Source organism: Acomys minous (genome assembly GCF_964271855.1).
Source record: "Acomys minous genome assembly, chromosome: 4".
Classification (NCBI taxonomy): domain Eukaryota; kingdom Metazoa; phylum Chordata; class Mammalia; order Rodentia; family Muridae; genus Acomys; species Acomys minous.
Window position 1 is genome coordinate 127,840,829 of NC_140486.1, and position 15,516 is coordinate 127,856,344.

General features: G+C 47.0%; 1 protein-coding gene across 7 annotated transcripts in view; it reads right to left on the bottom strand.

Moving 5' to 3' along the window:
- Window positions 1-274: 274 nt before the first annotated feature.
- Window positions 275-15,516, bottom strand: part of PTPRM (protein tyrosine phosphatase receptor type M) — a 687,660-nt gene continuing 672,418 nt past the window's right edge. For all 7 annotated transcript variants that reach the window (XM_084778137.1, XM_084778138.1, XM_084778136.1 and 4 more), the window contains 2 exons: window positions 10,414-10,549; window positions 275-1,010 (listed from right to left, as the gene is read on the bottom strand). In XM_084778137.1, the coding sequence (XP_084634263.1) occupies window positions 957-1,010; window positions 10,414-10,549 (190 nt within the window). In that variant the 3' untranslated portion in view covers window positions 275-956. The remainder of the gene's footprint in view (window positions 1,011-10,413; window positions 10,550-15,516) is intronic.

A 15,516-nucleotide genomic window follows, 5' to 3' on the forward strand; every position in this document is an offset into this window, starting at 1 on the left:
CTCTCTCCCTCCCTCTCTCCCTCCCTCTCTCCCTCCCCTCATAAATTAACCAGCCTATCTGAAGCGAAACATGGACCCAGACAAGGTTGCAGGGACATGCTGTCCTTGAGTGGATGAGTCTGAGGGGTGTGGCTCCCGTTTGCCTCTTACTAGGGCACCAGTGACAGAGCAAAGAGTGGTCAAGGGTCATAATGTATTGAGTTGAGAACTCACAAAAGGCAACATTATACAACCACTCATTTCTTGAGCTTGTAAAAATGATTGTGACTCACTGTTCATCACAAAAAATTCTTTTAATGAATAAATAATTTGATGAAATCAAAAATATTTACATTATAAACAAATGGAAAAGCTTTGGATCTGTGACTGACCAGTTACAGTTTTGGACGCAGGCCTCCCCAGCTTTTCTCTTAGAACCCATATAAATCCGCTAGAAACAACAGCTCATACAACATGTCTCTGTTCATTACACCTTTATCTGTTAGTCTTCGAAAGCTATATAATCTTATATTATGTAACATGTTAAAATACAAATATTAACTAAAAGAATATATTATCATAATGCCAGGTAGCATTCTCCACAGAATGAAACATACACTCAGCTGTAACAATGACAAAGGGTCACAGACACAAAAAAATACCCCAAAGGTACAAATTCCTTCATAAGAATCTAATTGTGCTCTTTGACTGACCGCATGTCTACACTGCTCTAATGGCCAGTGGCAAGGAGTCCAGTCTCTGGCGACTGTCTGCTGTGGTTTGGTCACGCAGCAGCATTACAGGGAACTGGGCAGTGCAAGCAGTTTTTAGAAACACTTTCTTGGGCTCTTCAAAAGAGCCAATTATGCAAAGCAAAAATAAACATACTGACAGTTCTTCATCTTGTCCTCACGGACGCCACAGAACGTCTTGACTTTGTGGTAGGAAGGGATTCCTCTGCAGAGCCGTTGACGCTGTCAGCCAGAATTCAAGTACTCCAGTGCCACCTCATAGCAGAACTTGTACTGATCCTAGAGAAGAAGGCGAGAATGTCAGCACAAGTCTAAACTGCCTCTGTTAGAGCCATCACAGCACATGTGGTTTCTTAACTGCAACCGCAAACCGAGAAAGCCTTCAAGTAGAAGTGAATGAGGAAGTAACAGATTTGAGCAACAGTGTATCTATCCACTGTGGATGCTTCTCTGCACAGCCCGCTGGACAGACGTCCCCTATCTGTGTGTACCAGTGCTCTGGGAGGTCCCGTGCAGCTAAAAGATGCTTAGGTTCTACATGTGATTTAATATCAGAAAAAGAATTGCACGCTGGGCATGGTGGTGCACGCTTTTAATCCCAGTACTTGGAAGGCAGAGGCAGGCTGATTGCTGTGTTTTTGAGGCTAGCCTGGTCTACAAAGTGAGTCTAGAATAGCCAAGGCTACACAGAGAAACCCTGTCTTGAAAAAAAAAAAAAAGAATTGCGTCTGTACTGAACAAGTAAGGTTTTTGGTTATTCCACAAACAGGGTGCATTGACCATTTGCATGGCATTTCTATTTTAAGTCACCCAGAGGTGATTTAAAGTACACGGAGGATGTGCTGTGTATCGGCAAACTCTATGCCGTTTTATACAAGGGACTGGAGCATCTGGGAGGAGTCCTGGACAGTGCCTCATGGGTAACAGGAGATGCTGGTGTGCTGCCCCTAATGCCTCATGGGTAACAGGAGATGCTGGTGTGCTGTCCTGGGTGTTTTATGTGGGTATTGACAGCAGTCTCAGCTTAGTGCAGGAAGATCAGGAGGGACCAGGAGTGCTGTGGGAAGCGCCTGCACGCCTTGTCCCTCGTAGGTTGGTAGGTAAGGCTTCTCTCCTGTCATGGAACTGATGATGGCGTTCTTAACTACCACACACCTTACTGTGGCCACGGTTTTGAGGCATTTGTGGTAGAGGGGAAAGTGGGACAGGTTAGCACGTAAGAAAGAACAGTCCCCCAACACGGACTGTGGGTTCACTGGAGACGAGGCCCTGCCTTCTTGGGAAGAGCGGTGCATTGTGGTCTAAATCTGAAACGCCTTTCGCAGGTATCATGTTTTGAGTTCTTGGCTCTAGCTGGTATTGAGGTTCTGGACACTTAGGAGGAGGGCTCTAGATGGAGGGTGTAGTTCACCGGCAACAGGTCCATAGGGGAGAGGTTGTCGCTGCCCGCCTCATATCTTGGTCTCTGCTTCCTGGTCCACTAAAAATCAAACAGCCCCTGTCACGTTCTTCTGCCATCAGGATCTGGGTGGCTCTGCCATGCCCTCTCTGCCGCGATGGACTGACAACCTCTGCGCCCTTCCCTTAAGTCACAGCTGTACTGCAGGGGCTAGGGAGGAGGGGAAGGCTTTATGGAGCCAGGGGAGGGGACTTGAAGCCTTGGTTTGTCTGCATGGTTTCGATTTCTGCCATTGTCCTGCCATTGCTCTTATTAGCATCTTCCTTGATTCTCAGTTGCTCCATGTTAGCTGATAAAAGCATAAGACCGTTAAAAATGGTAAAACAGGCATTCTGGGAAAAGGCAAGAGGAGATGCATGACAATGTTTGATATCTTCTGGGAAGCCCATGTCAGTTCTTGAACAGTTTTTAGTGACCTTTAAAAATAAATTTGGGTGCATATAGTTACCTCTTAGGAACTGTCAGATCTTCATTACTGGTGTCTAAGTAAGTTTTTTCTCCCCATGTATAACTTAGCTAACTGTGGCTTGCTTGTTAAACCTTGGAGTTAAAATTTCCAACTTTTTACTTTCAGTGGTGTACTTATTTACTGATGAGATGATAATATTGGATAATTTTGGGGGAGGGGGAAGCCGATTTATGTGTCTGTTTCCTTTATTTCTGGAACCAAATCCGTCTGCATTCATGGTTATGGTTATCTGTAAAGATGTACTCCTGTTATCGTGTTGATTTTTTTCTAGGAGTTCGAATAGTTTTGTTTTTTCTTCCTTCTTCTCCTTGTTGGCTTGAAGCATGGCACGAACCTGGTCTTGAACTTGCAATCGTCACCTTTGTGATTTGATATATTTTGTGCAGATATCTGATCCCTTTTCGTTTCTCTTTTGTATACCTGTTTTTCCACTGGGATTCATTACTTTCATGATGGTGGTTATTTTTTCCTTTCACATCCTGATGTAGAGCTTCGTTCAGCATCATCTTAAAGGCTGGCACGGTGGGCATGAACCCCTCAGTCTGATTTTCTTCGAAGCACTTTATTGCTATTTATGAATGGTAGCCCTGATGGGCACAGTGTTCTTGATTGGCAGCTATTCTCTTTGAAGTCCAGGAATATTCTTTTTCATTCTTGCTTTTGTATTTATTATTTTTTTTTCAGGTTGTAGGGTGTGGTACAGCACATGGGTGAAGGACAGCATCTGGGGGAAGTCAGTCCTTTCCTTCCACCATGTGAGCTGGGGAAGGAAGGTGACGGCCGTGGCAGCAGGTGCCTTTACCTGTTGAGCCAGCTCACTAGCCTGCGAGTCATTTTCTTTTCAAGTCTTGCACTATGTCATTCCATCCCCTCATGGCCAGGAAGGTTTCTGATGAGAAACTCGCTGCTGCTCTAACAAGGAGATCTTAACTGTGAGCTGGAAGATTCTCTTAAGCATTTTAGAAGTTTTTTGCTTTGTACTGTTGGCAGTCTCAGGTAATCGTCTATGGTAAAGATCTTTTCTGACCTTGTTCATTTTCCCATGATTCTCTTCTCCATGGATGTCTGTATCTTTCTCAGGATTAGGGAAGTTTTCTTTCATTATTTCATCAAATAGGTTTTTACACGCGGATGCCTCCAAAACACGGACACTTGTCATTTAATGGTGTTTTCACAGGCCTTTAATGATTTCATTCTTGCTTTTCTAGATCTCATCTTTGACTAACAGAGATATTTCCAAAGATATGCCTTTGACTAGATGTGGTAATGCGTGCCTGTAATTCTAGCATTCAGGAAGTGAAGGCAGGAGGGGATGAGGTCATAGTGAAAGCCTGTCTCTCGGAGTCTTTCTTCTCTGTAGGCTGATGCTGAGGCCTCAGCGGTATGTCTCTCTGGGCTCCTCTGGGGGCATTTCTGTTTGGTTCTCTTTCAAAATGTCTTTCTCTCTCTCATCTGAATTTCTCCTTTCTAGCCCAAGCATCTCGTTGAACCATGTAAAGCCTCTCGGGCCTCACTGAACCCACTCTTCCTTCACTTCCCTTCTCAGACATTTGTCCATTTAAACGTCTTTGGAGTCCATTACTTCAGTGAAGTTCTCTGGGAGGCACCTTGCTGTTTGTCAGCACTTCCTGTGTGGAGAGAAGCGCAGGTATCTCTACCACTCGTGTGAGGTGGCCTCACAAGGATGCTGCCCAGAAGAAATGCCTTGGGGCGTCAGGTCATGCCTGCTGCCCGCTGCCTGCTGCCTGCTGCCTGCTGCCGTGCTAGCCCTGTCCCTGCAGAAGCACCTCAGTGTAGGAAGCCTCTATAGAGCATCTTGGCCTGGGATGAGTGACCTTTGGCATAGCACAGTCTCGGGTGGCCACCTGAGACTGGAGCTACTGTAGTCGTAAGCAGGTGTGGTGCAGACAGCAGTGGGTATGGGGCCCTCTATGTGCCGCTACTCCTGTAAGAACAGGAAGTCCAACGGATACGGCTTATGGTTCCTGTGGCACTGTAGTGATGTAACCCCAGCAACCGCTTTTGGCACTGACAGCGCCAGTGGTACAAGAGGCCTGAAGCTCTGGCTCTCCAATGTGGTGCTGGTCCACATGGTTCAAGGTGAGGGCGGTGACGGTTGCTGCGCAGCCCTCTGTGGTGCTCACACGCCGCAGTCTGGACAGCAGTGTGGAATGGGGGTGGATAGGAAGCAACTTGCAAGTCCGCCTCCCTCCTACCTCCTGCCTTTTCTCTTTGCATTTGCTTTTTTTAAACTCTTGAACTGGAAACACCATGACTTGCCCTCGGCAAAGTTCTATTTCTGGTTTGTATTCTACGATTGATTATTTTAGCACTGGATGCTTTTATTTTCAGAATGTTTAAAAAGAAGCAATTTGAATTTCAGAATTCTAAAAGGCCGCATTGTCAGATTGCCGCGCTGACAAATTGGCCACCAAGTGCCCCAATCATCTCTCTAGGTCTGTGAATCCTAGGGATGAATTTTTTTTTAATGTAAATGAAATATCTCATTTCATCAAAGTGCTTCTTTTCAGATCTAACCAGGCAATTAGTTTCAGTGACTGCCCCAGATAGTCCTTTTAACATATTCAAGCAGCGTTAGTAGGTGCTCGGGGCTGCCGGCCTCAGGTCACAGCAGAAGGTGGAGACTCACAAGGGGCTTCAGGCTTCTCTGCTAATGCATCGCTGCCCACAAGTCACCGGAGCTGCCCTGTCTCAGGCTTGACTATAATTTTCAAAATGAGTTCTCCCTTCTCCCATCTCATTCATCCCGAGCAAGCTGCCAATCCTCAGAGATTCTGTGATGACCAGTTTCTGAATCATAAAAATAAGGGGGAAGGCAAAGAGAGGCCACAAATTGCCATGTCCCCTCCTCTGAGCACCTGGGTAAATGCCTCAAATCTTCCTACGTTGGGAACTGATTACCCTTGATCACCAGGTATAGGCCTGTCTGCCGTGGTCTCCTCCCTCAGCGCCCCTGCTTCTGAATGGTGTAATTAAGCCACATGAGCTATCTGTGTGCTTCAGAAAAAAAATGCTTTGGTCCTGAGTTTTCCCAACTCAGACCCTAGCTGCTGGCTGCAGGCATGAAACGATGGCCTGGGGCAGAGGCTCAGCAGGGCCCCATTCCCTGTCAGAGTCTCTAGACTCTGAAGCTGGCTGGCTCTGCCCCTGAGAAGGGGGAGAAGGTGACTTCTGATGGAACCCAAAGCTGAGGTCATTTTTAAAAGTCCTGGCAGGTGGCTGGGCTTAGTACGAGAGTCATGAGGCCAGGGCTCCTGAGGGCAGCTCTGAGGCATCCCGTGAAGGGCTGGCACTCTGCCTTTGTCAGCACACGTTGCCTGTGCTGGAGGAGCTGAGGGGGGCCCACAGTCAGTCACGGCACTTCAAACACCTCCTGTCAATTGCTCAAGATTCAAAGAGAATAGTCTGTCCAACTTACCTGAAGCAAACTTCCCTCCCCAAGGTACCTGTTAGAAACTCAGACAAGGTTCACAATGGCAACAGGACCCTTCGGGCTGGAAAAATCTTCCTGCTAGGAAGCTGATGTGGTCCCTGGGTGTAAATGACTGTGGGTGGATGGTGGTGACGGTTGGGTCCCAGCAGGTCACACTGCTGATGTGCCAAGGAGACTCGCCAATCCTCATCACCACCCACCAGATGGCTACAGAGCTTGAGACTGTGCCTTCGAGAATCAAAACTTTGAAACGGGCAAGTCCACAGCAGCTGCTGAAGGCCACTAGTGTCTAAACTGATGTGAAGTAAGAGAGCTCCCCTGAGCGGCCTGGCAGGCTCCTTTCCTCCCTGTTAACTAGAACACTCACACTGTGGTACAGGATGGGTATTGCCTGGCCAGATTTCTTTCTTGCCTCACTCCTGCAAGGCCCCATTTCACGCACTGGTCTACTGCTTTCTCTCCCTGCTCTGGACTCCCCCAGATGTCTCTGGCTGTACTTTTCCTCATATCTACTAGGAAAAAAAAACTCTTTAACCATACCTCTGGGTGGTCATGTCCTCACTCTATACCTGGCTTGCCAGAGGTATGAAGCCCTGGCTGACAGGTTGCTCAAGACCAGAGTGTACATTTTCCTGAAAGGGCAACTTTGCCATGGACAGGACATCAGGGAACCACAAGTCCAGCCGCTGACTTGCAGGCAAGGCACTGGGTGGGCAGAAGGGAGCTGTCCAGTGGCAGCTCTAGATAAAACCATACTCAGGGGCTGTTGGCTGTGAGACAGAGCCCAGTGAGGAGGGCAGTGTGAAGGGCTGCTGGGGCCTGCCACTGAAACAACCCTGACGGCTTTCCTGCGACAACTTCAAGGCCACTGTCTCAGAATCTAACTCGGCAGAGAGTTGTCCTTGTTTGTTCTGGGGGCCCAGAATCTAGGGATGGTGACAAGGGCTGCTCAAGGCCATGGTTAACTTAGAAGACAGGCTAACATGGGGGCTGAATAAAGTACAGCCACCATTTCTAGATGGAAAAAAGTTCTGACCTTATATTCTAAATTATCATTTTATTCGATATGTGTATATGTGTGTGCGTGCTTACAGAGGCCAGCACATCAGATTTCCTCTTCCTTTCTCTATCTTATTCCAGGGTCTGTCTCTCCCTGGAACACATGCTTTTTGGCTAAGCTGGAAGCCAGCCAGCCCCAGTGATTCCTCTGTCTCTCCCCCACATACTGCAGGCGTTACAAAGCTTGTGAGGCCCAGCCTGTGTTATGGGTGCTGGGATCTGAACTCAGGCCTTCATACTTGTGCACAAAGTGCTCCCAACCACTGAACCATCTCCTGGGTTCTAAATTAATATTCCCCCTAGCAGCAAAGCTGAGAATGTAAGGAAACAGACCTCTAGAGAAGTCTAGGTGTTCCTGAAAGTGCCAGGCTTCAAAACCAGTATGTAAGCTTTCAAAGTCTGGAGCAATTTAGAGACAGCAGGACCCAAAGGGAGAAGCAAAGAGGCGGGGCAGAATCCCTCTGTATTCTTTCCAGGCAGGTGGGGGAGGGCACAGTACAATTGCAGCATTGGGGGTTCCACATGGAGGGGGCCATTTTGGGTATCCTCTTACCTATGAGCTGTGTGAAGAGGCCCAGTGGGGCCCAGGCATTGGTTTCCCACTCCATTCAACCTGCTTCCTGGCTAAGCACTTTAGAAGTATGTTCTAGAACATATTCATTCTCCAAATATGCAGCTCACACAGTCAGTACCCTTCTCAATGGCTGGACAATCTGTTTGGTTTTTTTTCCCCCACTCATATCTCAGCTAGCCTACTGCACACGGAACAGCCACGGACTTTATTACCCTGAACTGAGCTAATTAATTCCTTCAGCCAACACTTATGAATTCTAAACTAGAGAGATAGTGTGTGTTTCATGGACACAACTCCAACCAAACACAAGAGCTCTCCCTCTCGCCCCGCTCCAGGAGCTTCGAACCAGATAAAAAGAACACGGTGACATTTTTCCTCTGGTCCCCAGCTATTACCTATTATCTCGCTAACAGTCACTGTGACAGATTGGCAGTGGTTTTCTTTGGAAGTCTTGCAACTTCCCTTCATTTCTTTGTCATTGACCTTCTCAAAAAGACGGGTGCTGGCTTCAGCATTCTGGGCTTCCAGGGACCCTAGAATTATCCACACCAGCACAGGACACAGTGAGGAGGGAGTGGATTCCTAAGCTGCACCACAGTAAGGAACCATGGTTGATGACAACAAATTAAATATTTCCAAACAGCTGTCAGAAAAGATTGGGAAGGTTCCCAACACACACACACACACACACACACACACACACACACACACACACACACACAAAAATGGGGGAAAAAAGCCTGAGGGGACGGACACGCCAGTCACTGCGTTTTGATCATTACATGTTGTACACCTGTTTTTCAAATGTCACGCTGTACCGCATAACCATGCTGAATTGCTGTAAGTCAATGAAATTTAAATAAAAAAAAGACATTCCTTTGGGGGGCGTTACCTGTAACAACCCAAATTCCAATATTGTTATAGAACAGCCATTACATAGCTCTGCTCGGCCCTCTGAGCCTCCCTTGTCTCATGAGGAATCGCCCTGGCCAGTATTCTGAACCACTGATTTGAAGGAGTCCTCTTTGTTTCTGATCCTAAGAGTGATGAATGCCTCAGTAGAGTCATTACAGGAAAGGCCTGGGAGGGTGGTATATTAATGCTTGTACACAGACACACAGATACACACACACACACACACACACACACACACACCTTTTTGCCCATGTGCATGAAGTCTCTAACCCTTTGCAGAGCCCTAGAAGCCAGGTTGAGCACATGTTAAATGTCACATTAATGGGGCTGTCAGTCTCCTCTAACACTTGGATATGTGGCCTATATCCCAAGGACCACAAAAGCATCATCACGCTCAGTGGACACCTGTACACTCAATCATGATGCCTCTCTGATTTGCAATGCCCTAAACGCATTCACAAGCATTTCCATGTTGCGTTGCCTCAAACAAAGCTACCACTACCCCGGCTTATAAAGGTGAAACTCAAGGACACTAACACAGCAAAGCTCACATGTTTAAGTTAACAGCACAAGTGAGACTCCGATTTTGGTGTCTGTGGTTTTGTTTTAAAGCAGGAAAGAAGGGGTAAATGTGTGGGGAAACAGGATTCTTCTTGGCAGAGCTGATGCAAAGGCCCATGGGTTTGAGGCGGCCACTGCTGCAGTGACATCATCTCCCTCAGCACACGGACCCCTCACCACTCTCTCAGATTGAGCTCCACTCTTGATCCCTTTGGGCATTTCCTGGGCTTTAACTGTACTCCTCTAGAGCTGTAAGCCTCAGAACACAGCGCAGCTTGCTGAGCCCATGTCACCCCACGCCCCCCTCCATCTCTCCCGCTTTAGTCACTGCCGAGACCCTGCACTGGGGCATTGGTTCCCTCCAGATCTCCAGTCGCAGAGACACACAGAACCCAAGAGAAATGCTTCTTCCATGAAGCTATACTTCTATTCTTGAGTCACCGTGGCTGGCATTTTTACCAGCTCCACAGAGGAGGATAAAGAAAGGATTTCATGAGATACTCTAAGAAAATAATTGCGCCTAGTCCTTTGTTTCTCAACTCCTCTAATGCTGTTCTCAGATATGGCCTCCGTAATTAAATGCAATAGTCTGCATGTCAAACCGAAGTTCACAGCTTTGATAAATATTAGACGATTAAGCTATTTATAAAATCTATAATTTGAAAATCTGGCATTTCTTGTACTATGATTATTTCTTCTCCACCAAGACTAAGTGCTTAGCCACGTGGAAGGCGCTGCCAGGAAGGGAAATTAATAAGAATGTTCACTTGTAAGTCTCCACTATTTCTACATTTCAACAGAGCTGAGGTAGTCTCCTCCGAAAACAAGGAGGAGAAGCAGGAAAGAAGGGGAGGAAAAAGAAAAAAGAAAAAAGGAAAAAGAAGTGGAAGGGGCATGAGCCAAACACTGTTATGCTTTGGGAATGAGTCTGCTCTGTCAGCGGGCATCACCCGTGGGAGCTAGGGAGGAATCCTGTTCCATCCTACAGGGCGGGACAGACGGCTGGACAGACAGGCTTCCTACTGACGCCCTACAGGGCAGGACAGAGGGGCTTCCTACTGATGCCCTAGAGAGCAGGACAGACAGCTGGACAGACAGGCTTCCTACCAACACCCTACAGGGCGGGGCAGACGGCTGGACAGACAGGCTTCCTATGGATGCCCTACAGGGCGGGACAGAGGGGCTTCCTACCAGCAGGTCCACCATGTTCGGCTTGTTGTTCCTCAGTGTCTTGACAGCATGGAAGACGTCCACAGTTCTCTGGTGTCGGAGCATCTCACAGACTATGCTGATGGCGCAGAAGGTGCCGCTGCGGCCTCCTCCGTTCCTGTCATGGAAGAAATCAGATGGTTGGACACTGTTTACTGTCACATCGCTTCTTGCACACTGCCTGTGGAGACATGTGGGCCGACCTCTGGAGAAAGGTAAGATTAATGGTGCAAAGAGAAGAAGCTGGCTAAGCATGCAGCCCACAGTTCAAGCCTCGCTTTCTCCTCGGCCCAGACTATTATTTCTGACATGATTCCTTACTGACTTTCATACAAAGGGCTCATTGTGGAAAAATTTCAATGAGTAGACACCTCATCAGACATCTGGCAGGAAAATTAATGATAAGTGAGGTTATGTACAAACACATGCCTGCCAGGCCTTTGAAGAAGGTACTAGAATTTCATTATCTCTGAAACACAAAGGCTTTTAAAAATCTTTTATTTTTATTTATTTGTTTATTTTTTAAACCTAAGTTCAAGTATGTGGGAACACTGCAGATATAGCACACAGGGTTCGCTTGCCTGCCCAACCTGAAGTGTACATTTTACATAACCAGTGTTCACCCTCCGAATCAGGAACTAACAGTGCTGCCACACTATGGCTGAACTACAGACCGCCGTCAAATGGTACCAGTTTCTGCATTAAGGACCCTTTTGTGGCCTGGAATCTAATCTTGCATTTAGTTGTCACCTCGCAGCTCTTTAGCCTTCTCCAGTCTGTGACAGTTTTCCCTTGTCTTCTTGTTATGATTCCTTCTGATGAGCTCTGGCTGGCCGCTTCGTAGAATACAGAACTCAGAACGTAGAAAGGCTTTGAAGAGATCCACCAGGTGTCCTTGACACAATCTGAAAAGGCCACAGCAAGTCCCATGGTGGACTGTCCTTTTGCTTGGGTTCCTTTGATGTTCTTTTGTCATTGGAGATGAGGGACTAGACTTAGTTAAGAGACCCAGAGAAGGTCTCACAGCCACTCTAGGATTCATGTGGTGATGCGTTTCCATCCCACAGATGTTTATCTTGCCCATGGGAGGGTGCTGGTGAGGGTTTTCACTGGCAAGTTATTATCCTTCTGTTTGTAGTTAATATGTATCTTGGGGTGAGATACTTTGGGGCTGTGCAAATATACCGATTCTCCTCAGTCACAGCTGATTTTCATACACAGTGGTGGGTCTTGTTTTCAGCAATTTATTATGATTGTGTTATTTCTCTAATGTCGGCTTTGTATTTTCTTTCCTTGTCCAACATTCTACCATAGAAAATAGCTATCTCCCACACCACCCGAAAATGTATTTGCTTTTATTATTTATACCAAGCTGCTGAGATTGGTATAATATAATAAAATTTTCAGTTTTTATTTATTATTATATATGTGTTAAGAATTTGTCAGCAATAATTATCATTGCCTCAAATTATTCCAGCTCCGGCCATGAGGAGTTCCATCAGGTTGGGTCTGTGTTTGTATGGCATTCTCTGGCCTGTTTCTGAGCACATCTATATTTTCTGCTCTTCATCTATACTTTCTATGCATTAGTTCCCTTTAGAAAGAGGCAGATGACCTTTCACTTGTCCATAAACATGATACCACAGTAACACTGAATAGTCGTCACTTTGTAAAAATTTCCTTTTGAGGGAGTGGCGTGGCATGGTGGGCACGAGGCGGTGGGAAGGCAACTTTGTGGAGTAGATCTTCTCCTTCCTTCCTGCCTTCCGTCTTTACGTGAGGTCTGGGGGTTGAATTCAGTTTGACAGGCTTGCACAGCAAACACCTTGACCTGATGGGCCATCTCATTGGCCTAACATGATTGGTTTGGTGTCACTGTCTCTAACCAGTGTTCCAATCCTGGATGCTTTCTTTTGGTGACTTAGAAAAGAACTCTACATGTAAGCAATGCATGCATATTATTGGGTGGTGTTCCATAAATTTACTGTGATTGACAGGTTTCCTCTTTGTTGTTCTGAAGGATTTGTTGGAGGGAGGGGATCGTTGTCTGTAGAGAGTCCCACATGCTAGATTTTCTTCCTCATTGCATCTCTGATATGATTTAAACTATTGTCTTTGACCTGCACATCCTGTATATTGGCGGCTGGCATGGGTGCTCATAAAGGACCCTGGATGGAGAAATGGCCAATTTAATGTTTTATTCATACAAATAAATTATACTTTTTCTCATTAGCAAACAGAATGCATCTGGTTGTCCCTTGCCTTGCTATCTTAAGATTGACAGTGTCAGCGATCACAGACAACGGTCATGAATGTCAGCTCTCTCTTTCTGTTGTAGCATCCTCTTTAGATGAAGAATAACATGGCTACCATGAAGTCTGGGGAAGAGAAGCAGACACTGGGGGTTAAGTTTTGCAGATGTACACACTACATTGGCCCCATTGGATCTGCATCCAGTCTCCTGGCCACTCCCAAGACCTTGCTTCCTCTTACTGCCATGCCCTTGTCAGTGCTGCTGCACCACCAACCACAATCACTGTTTTATGTCTTTAAAGAAAAATCCAGCCATTCTGGTGGGCATGCAGGTGGGCATGCAGCGGTTCTCCCAAACACTGAAGTCAAACTAAGGATGTTGATCATCGTGTTCCTTTTCTCTCTGGTGCTGGGAGTCAAGCTCCAAGCTTTACATAAGCTAGACAAGGGTTCTACCAGGAAGCCCACACACAATGCTTTCTCTTCCAGAGTGTGATGCCTGTCAAAGGTCTTGCTCATTAAAAACCAAGGGATCAGATGTCTTGTTCTTAGGATTTGCAGTGTTTGCAGACAATCTGGCTCTGGGACGTGTGTGTTTTGCATGCCGCCCCCTCCTTGTCTATCCACAGCTTGTAACCAGACTTGACCATTTTAATTCAGCACATCACCGCGCTCCCTCAGTGGCCGGGGCTCTGTGTTCTCTTAGGCTCTGCCAACCTCCTGCTCATGAGGAGTTTCTTCCATGCATTCAAACGGAAGTGGTATTGTCTGCTTTTCATACTTGGGGATGATTCATCTCAAAGGACTTCTGTTCACTCATGAGGAGAGAGTTTGGTGGGTCCAGTTTCCCCCACTGCCCTGTTGTCATGCGCTGCAGGGGTCCATGCTGTAAGTCAGGTGACACAGGGGCGTGGCTCTGCCTCGGGCACTCTTCTGCTCTTTGCACAGATGGTCCACTGTCCTGGCTCATCGGGTCTTTACTTCATGTCTCAAAAGTTGCTCATGATCACACCCACTCTATCCAAAGTTTCAGAATGAGGGCATATTCTTGTTTTAAAAGCAGCAATATGTTTATAAAGAAGAGAATTCCCTGAGTATCTGGCCCAAGGCAGGATTCCATCTGGAGAGCTCTCATGCAGGTGTACTCTGCCCTCAGCCAATAGGTGGCACTGTACCATGCTGAATACCTCCCAGAGGCCTGTTAAACCACTTCCAAAGTATTTTTTTTTTCCTTCTGACCAATATTGGAAGATACCAGTTTAAGCTTTCTTGTAGGTTTAGAAGGCAGGCAGGAAGGAAATCCAAATATTTTCTACAGGCTGAGTATCACACCCAATGTTATGCCAAGAAAGCAAGAGGCAGCTCCATGGGAATTATGGGAGCTTGCACAGGGGGTGGGGTGGGGTGGGGGGTGTTAGGGTGGGGAAGCCCTCACAGAAGATAGGAAAGGGATGTCAGGCAGGCACAGGAGGAACAACAACAGATGCCTACCACTTGTGTGACAGCCAAACAGCCCACTGTTAAAGACACCACACAGAACAGTGACATAACTTCAAGGGTCACAGCTGCCTTTTGGAAGAACGCTGCCTGCAACAACAAGCAGTGATGGAATAGGCCTTTGCATATTTCTTTCACACCTCTCCCTTTCAGGTCTCTCCACTAGGGACCAGAGGGCTCGAGTATTGGCTTGTGTTAGAAAGCTGGTAGGCCAGGGTTGAAGTGAGTTAAGCTTCCAGATATGATGTAGGCCTTCCAGATGCAGGAGGGCTATCTGAAAGCTACCTTTAATATTAAAAATACAAACAACTGGGCTGGAGGAGTGACTTGGTAACAGAGCACTTGTCTAGCATCCGCAAGGCTCTGGATCCCACGCCCAGGACCAGAAAACAGAATACAAACAACCCCTGCGAACACAGACCTAACAGATCTAATGCCAGCTAATTAAATGTGAACTTCCCTGCTGGGATTTTTTTTTTTAACAGTGTAGAGTCTTTACTACTTTTTGTACACTAAGCTATGAACCCAGGAGCAGTGGGATCCAGCAGCTCGGGCTCCTTCCTGTTGGTCCTCACTAAGTTGCTTCTGTGGGCAAGGCAGGCTGGAGCATCAGCTGAACCCAGGTGCTTTTCTCTCTGGCTTCCTCCCCCCCCCCCCCCCCGGTTGTTTCCCTTTATTTCAGGAAGCTATCTTGGTTCTTAGAGTGCTTGATAGCTCAGTCCACACACCTGTTGGCAAGACTCGTGCCCTAACTTACTTGCTTACAACATGTTGCGTACGGCGTGTTGAGTGGATGTCTTGCCATGACAACACTTTCTGGGCGTTTCTTTCTGGACAACACTGCCCGTTCCTGTAATGTTACAACATCACCCTTCTCGTATATTCACAGGTACATGGCCACAACCCAAAGCCCAGCTCTATACTTCTGAAAAGGCCTAGAGAGCACATAGTGGGTGCCTATCTTCTTTCATTTTGTGCTTATCATTTTGGCCAGTTAATAAAAGATGGCTGGGGGAAAAAGCCCACTGTGAGGTGATGAGGCCAGTATGGTGAGACTTTTGCATTTTTTTCTGAGAAATGGGAAGGGGGATGGAGTAGACATTTCTCAAGCATTGAGCCCATGGACAGCGGACCATGGGGGAGGGACGAGTATACCGCCCTATGCAAGACAGAATGGGGGCCTTAAGATGGAGGACGGCGGTGAGTGTGTTCCTGAGGCTCTTTCTAAGGGAGTACGCTTCCTGTAGCATGATGAGGGTCTGAGAAGAACTCAGGGGCTCTACTACCCGAGCTAAGGGTGGGAAGCTGGGAGTAACTGGTCCCTCAGCCACTTGC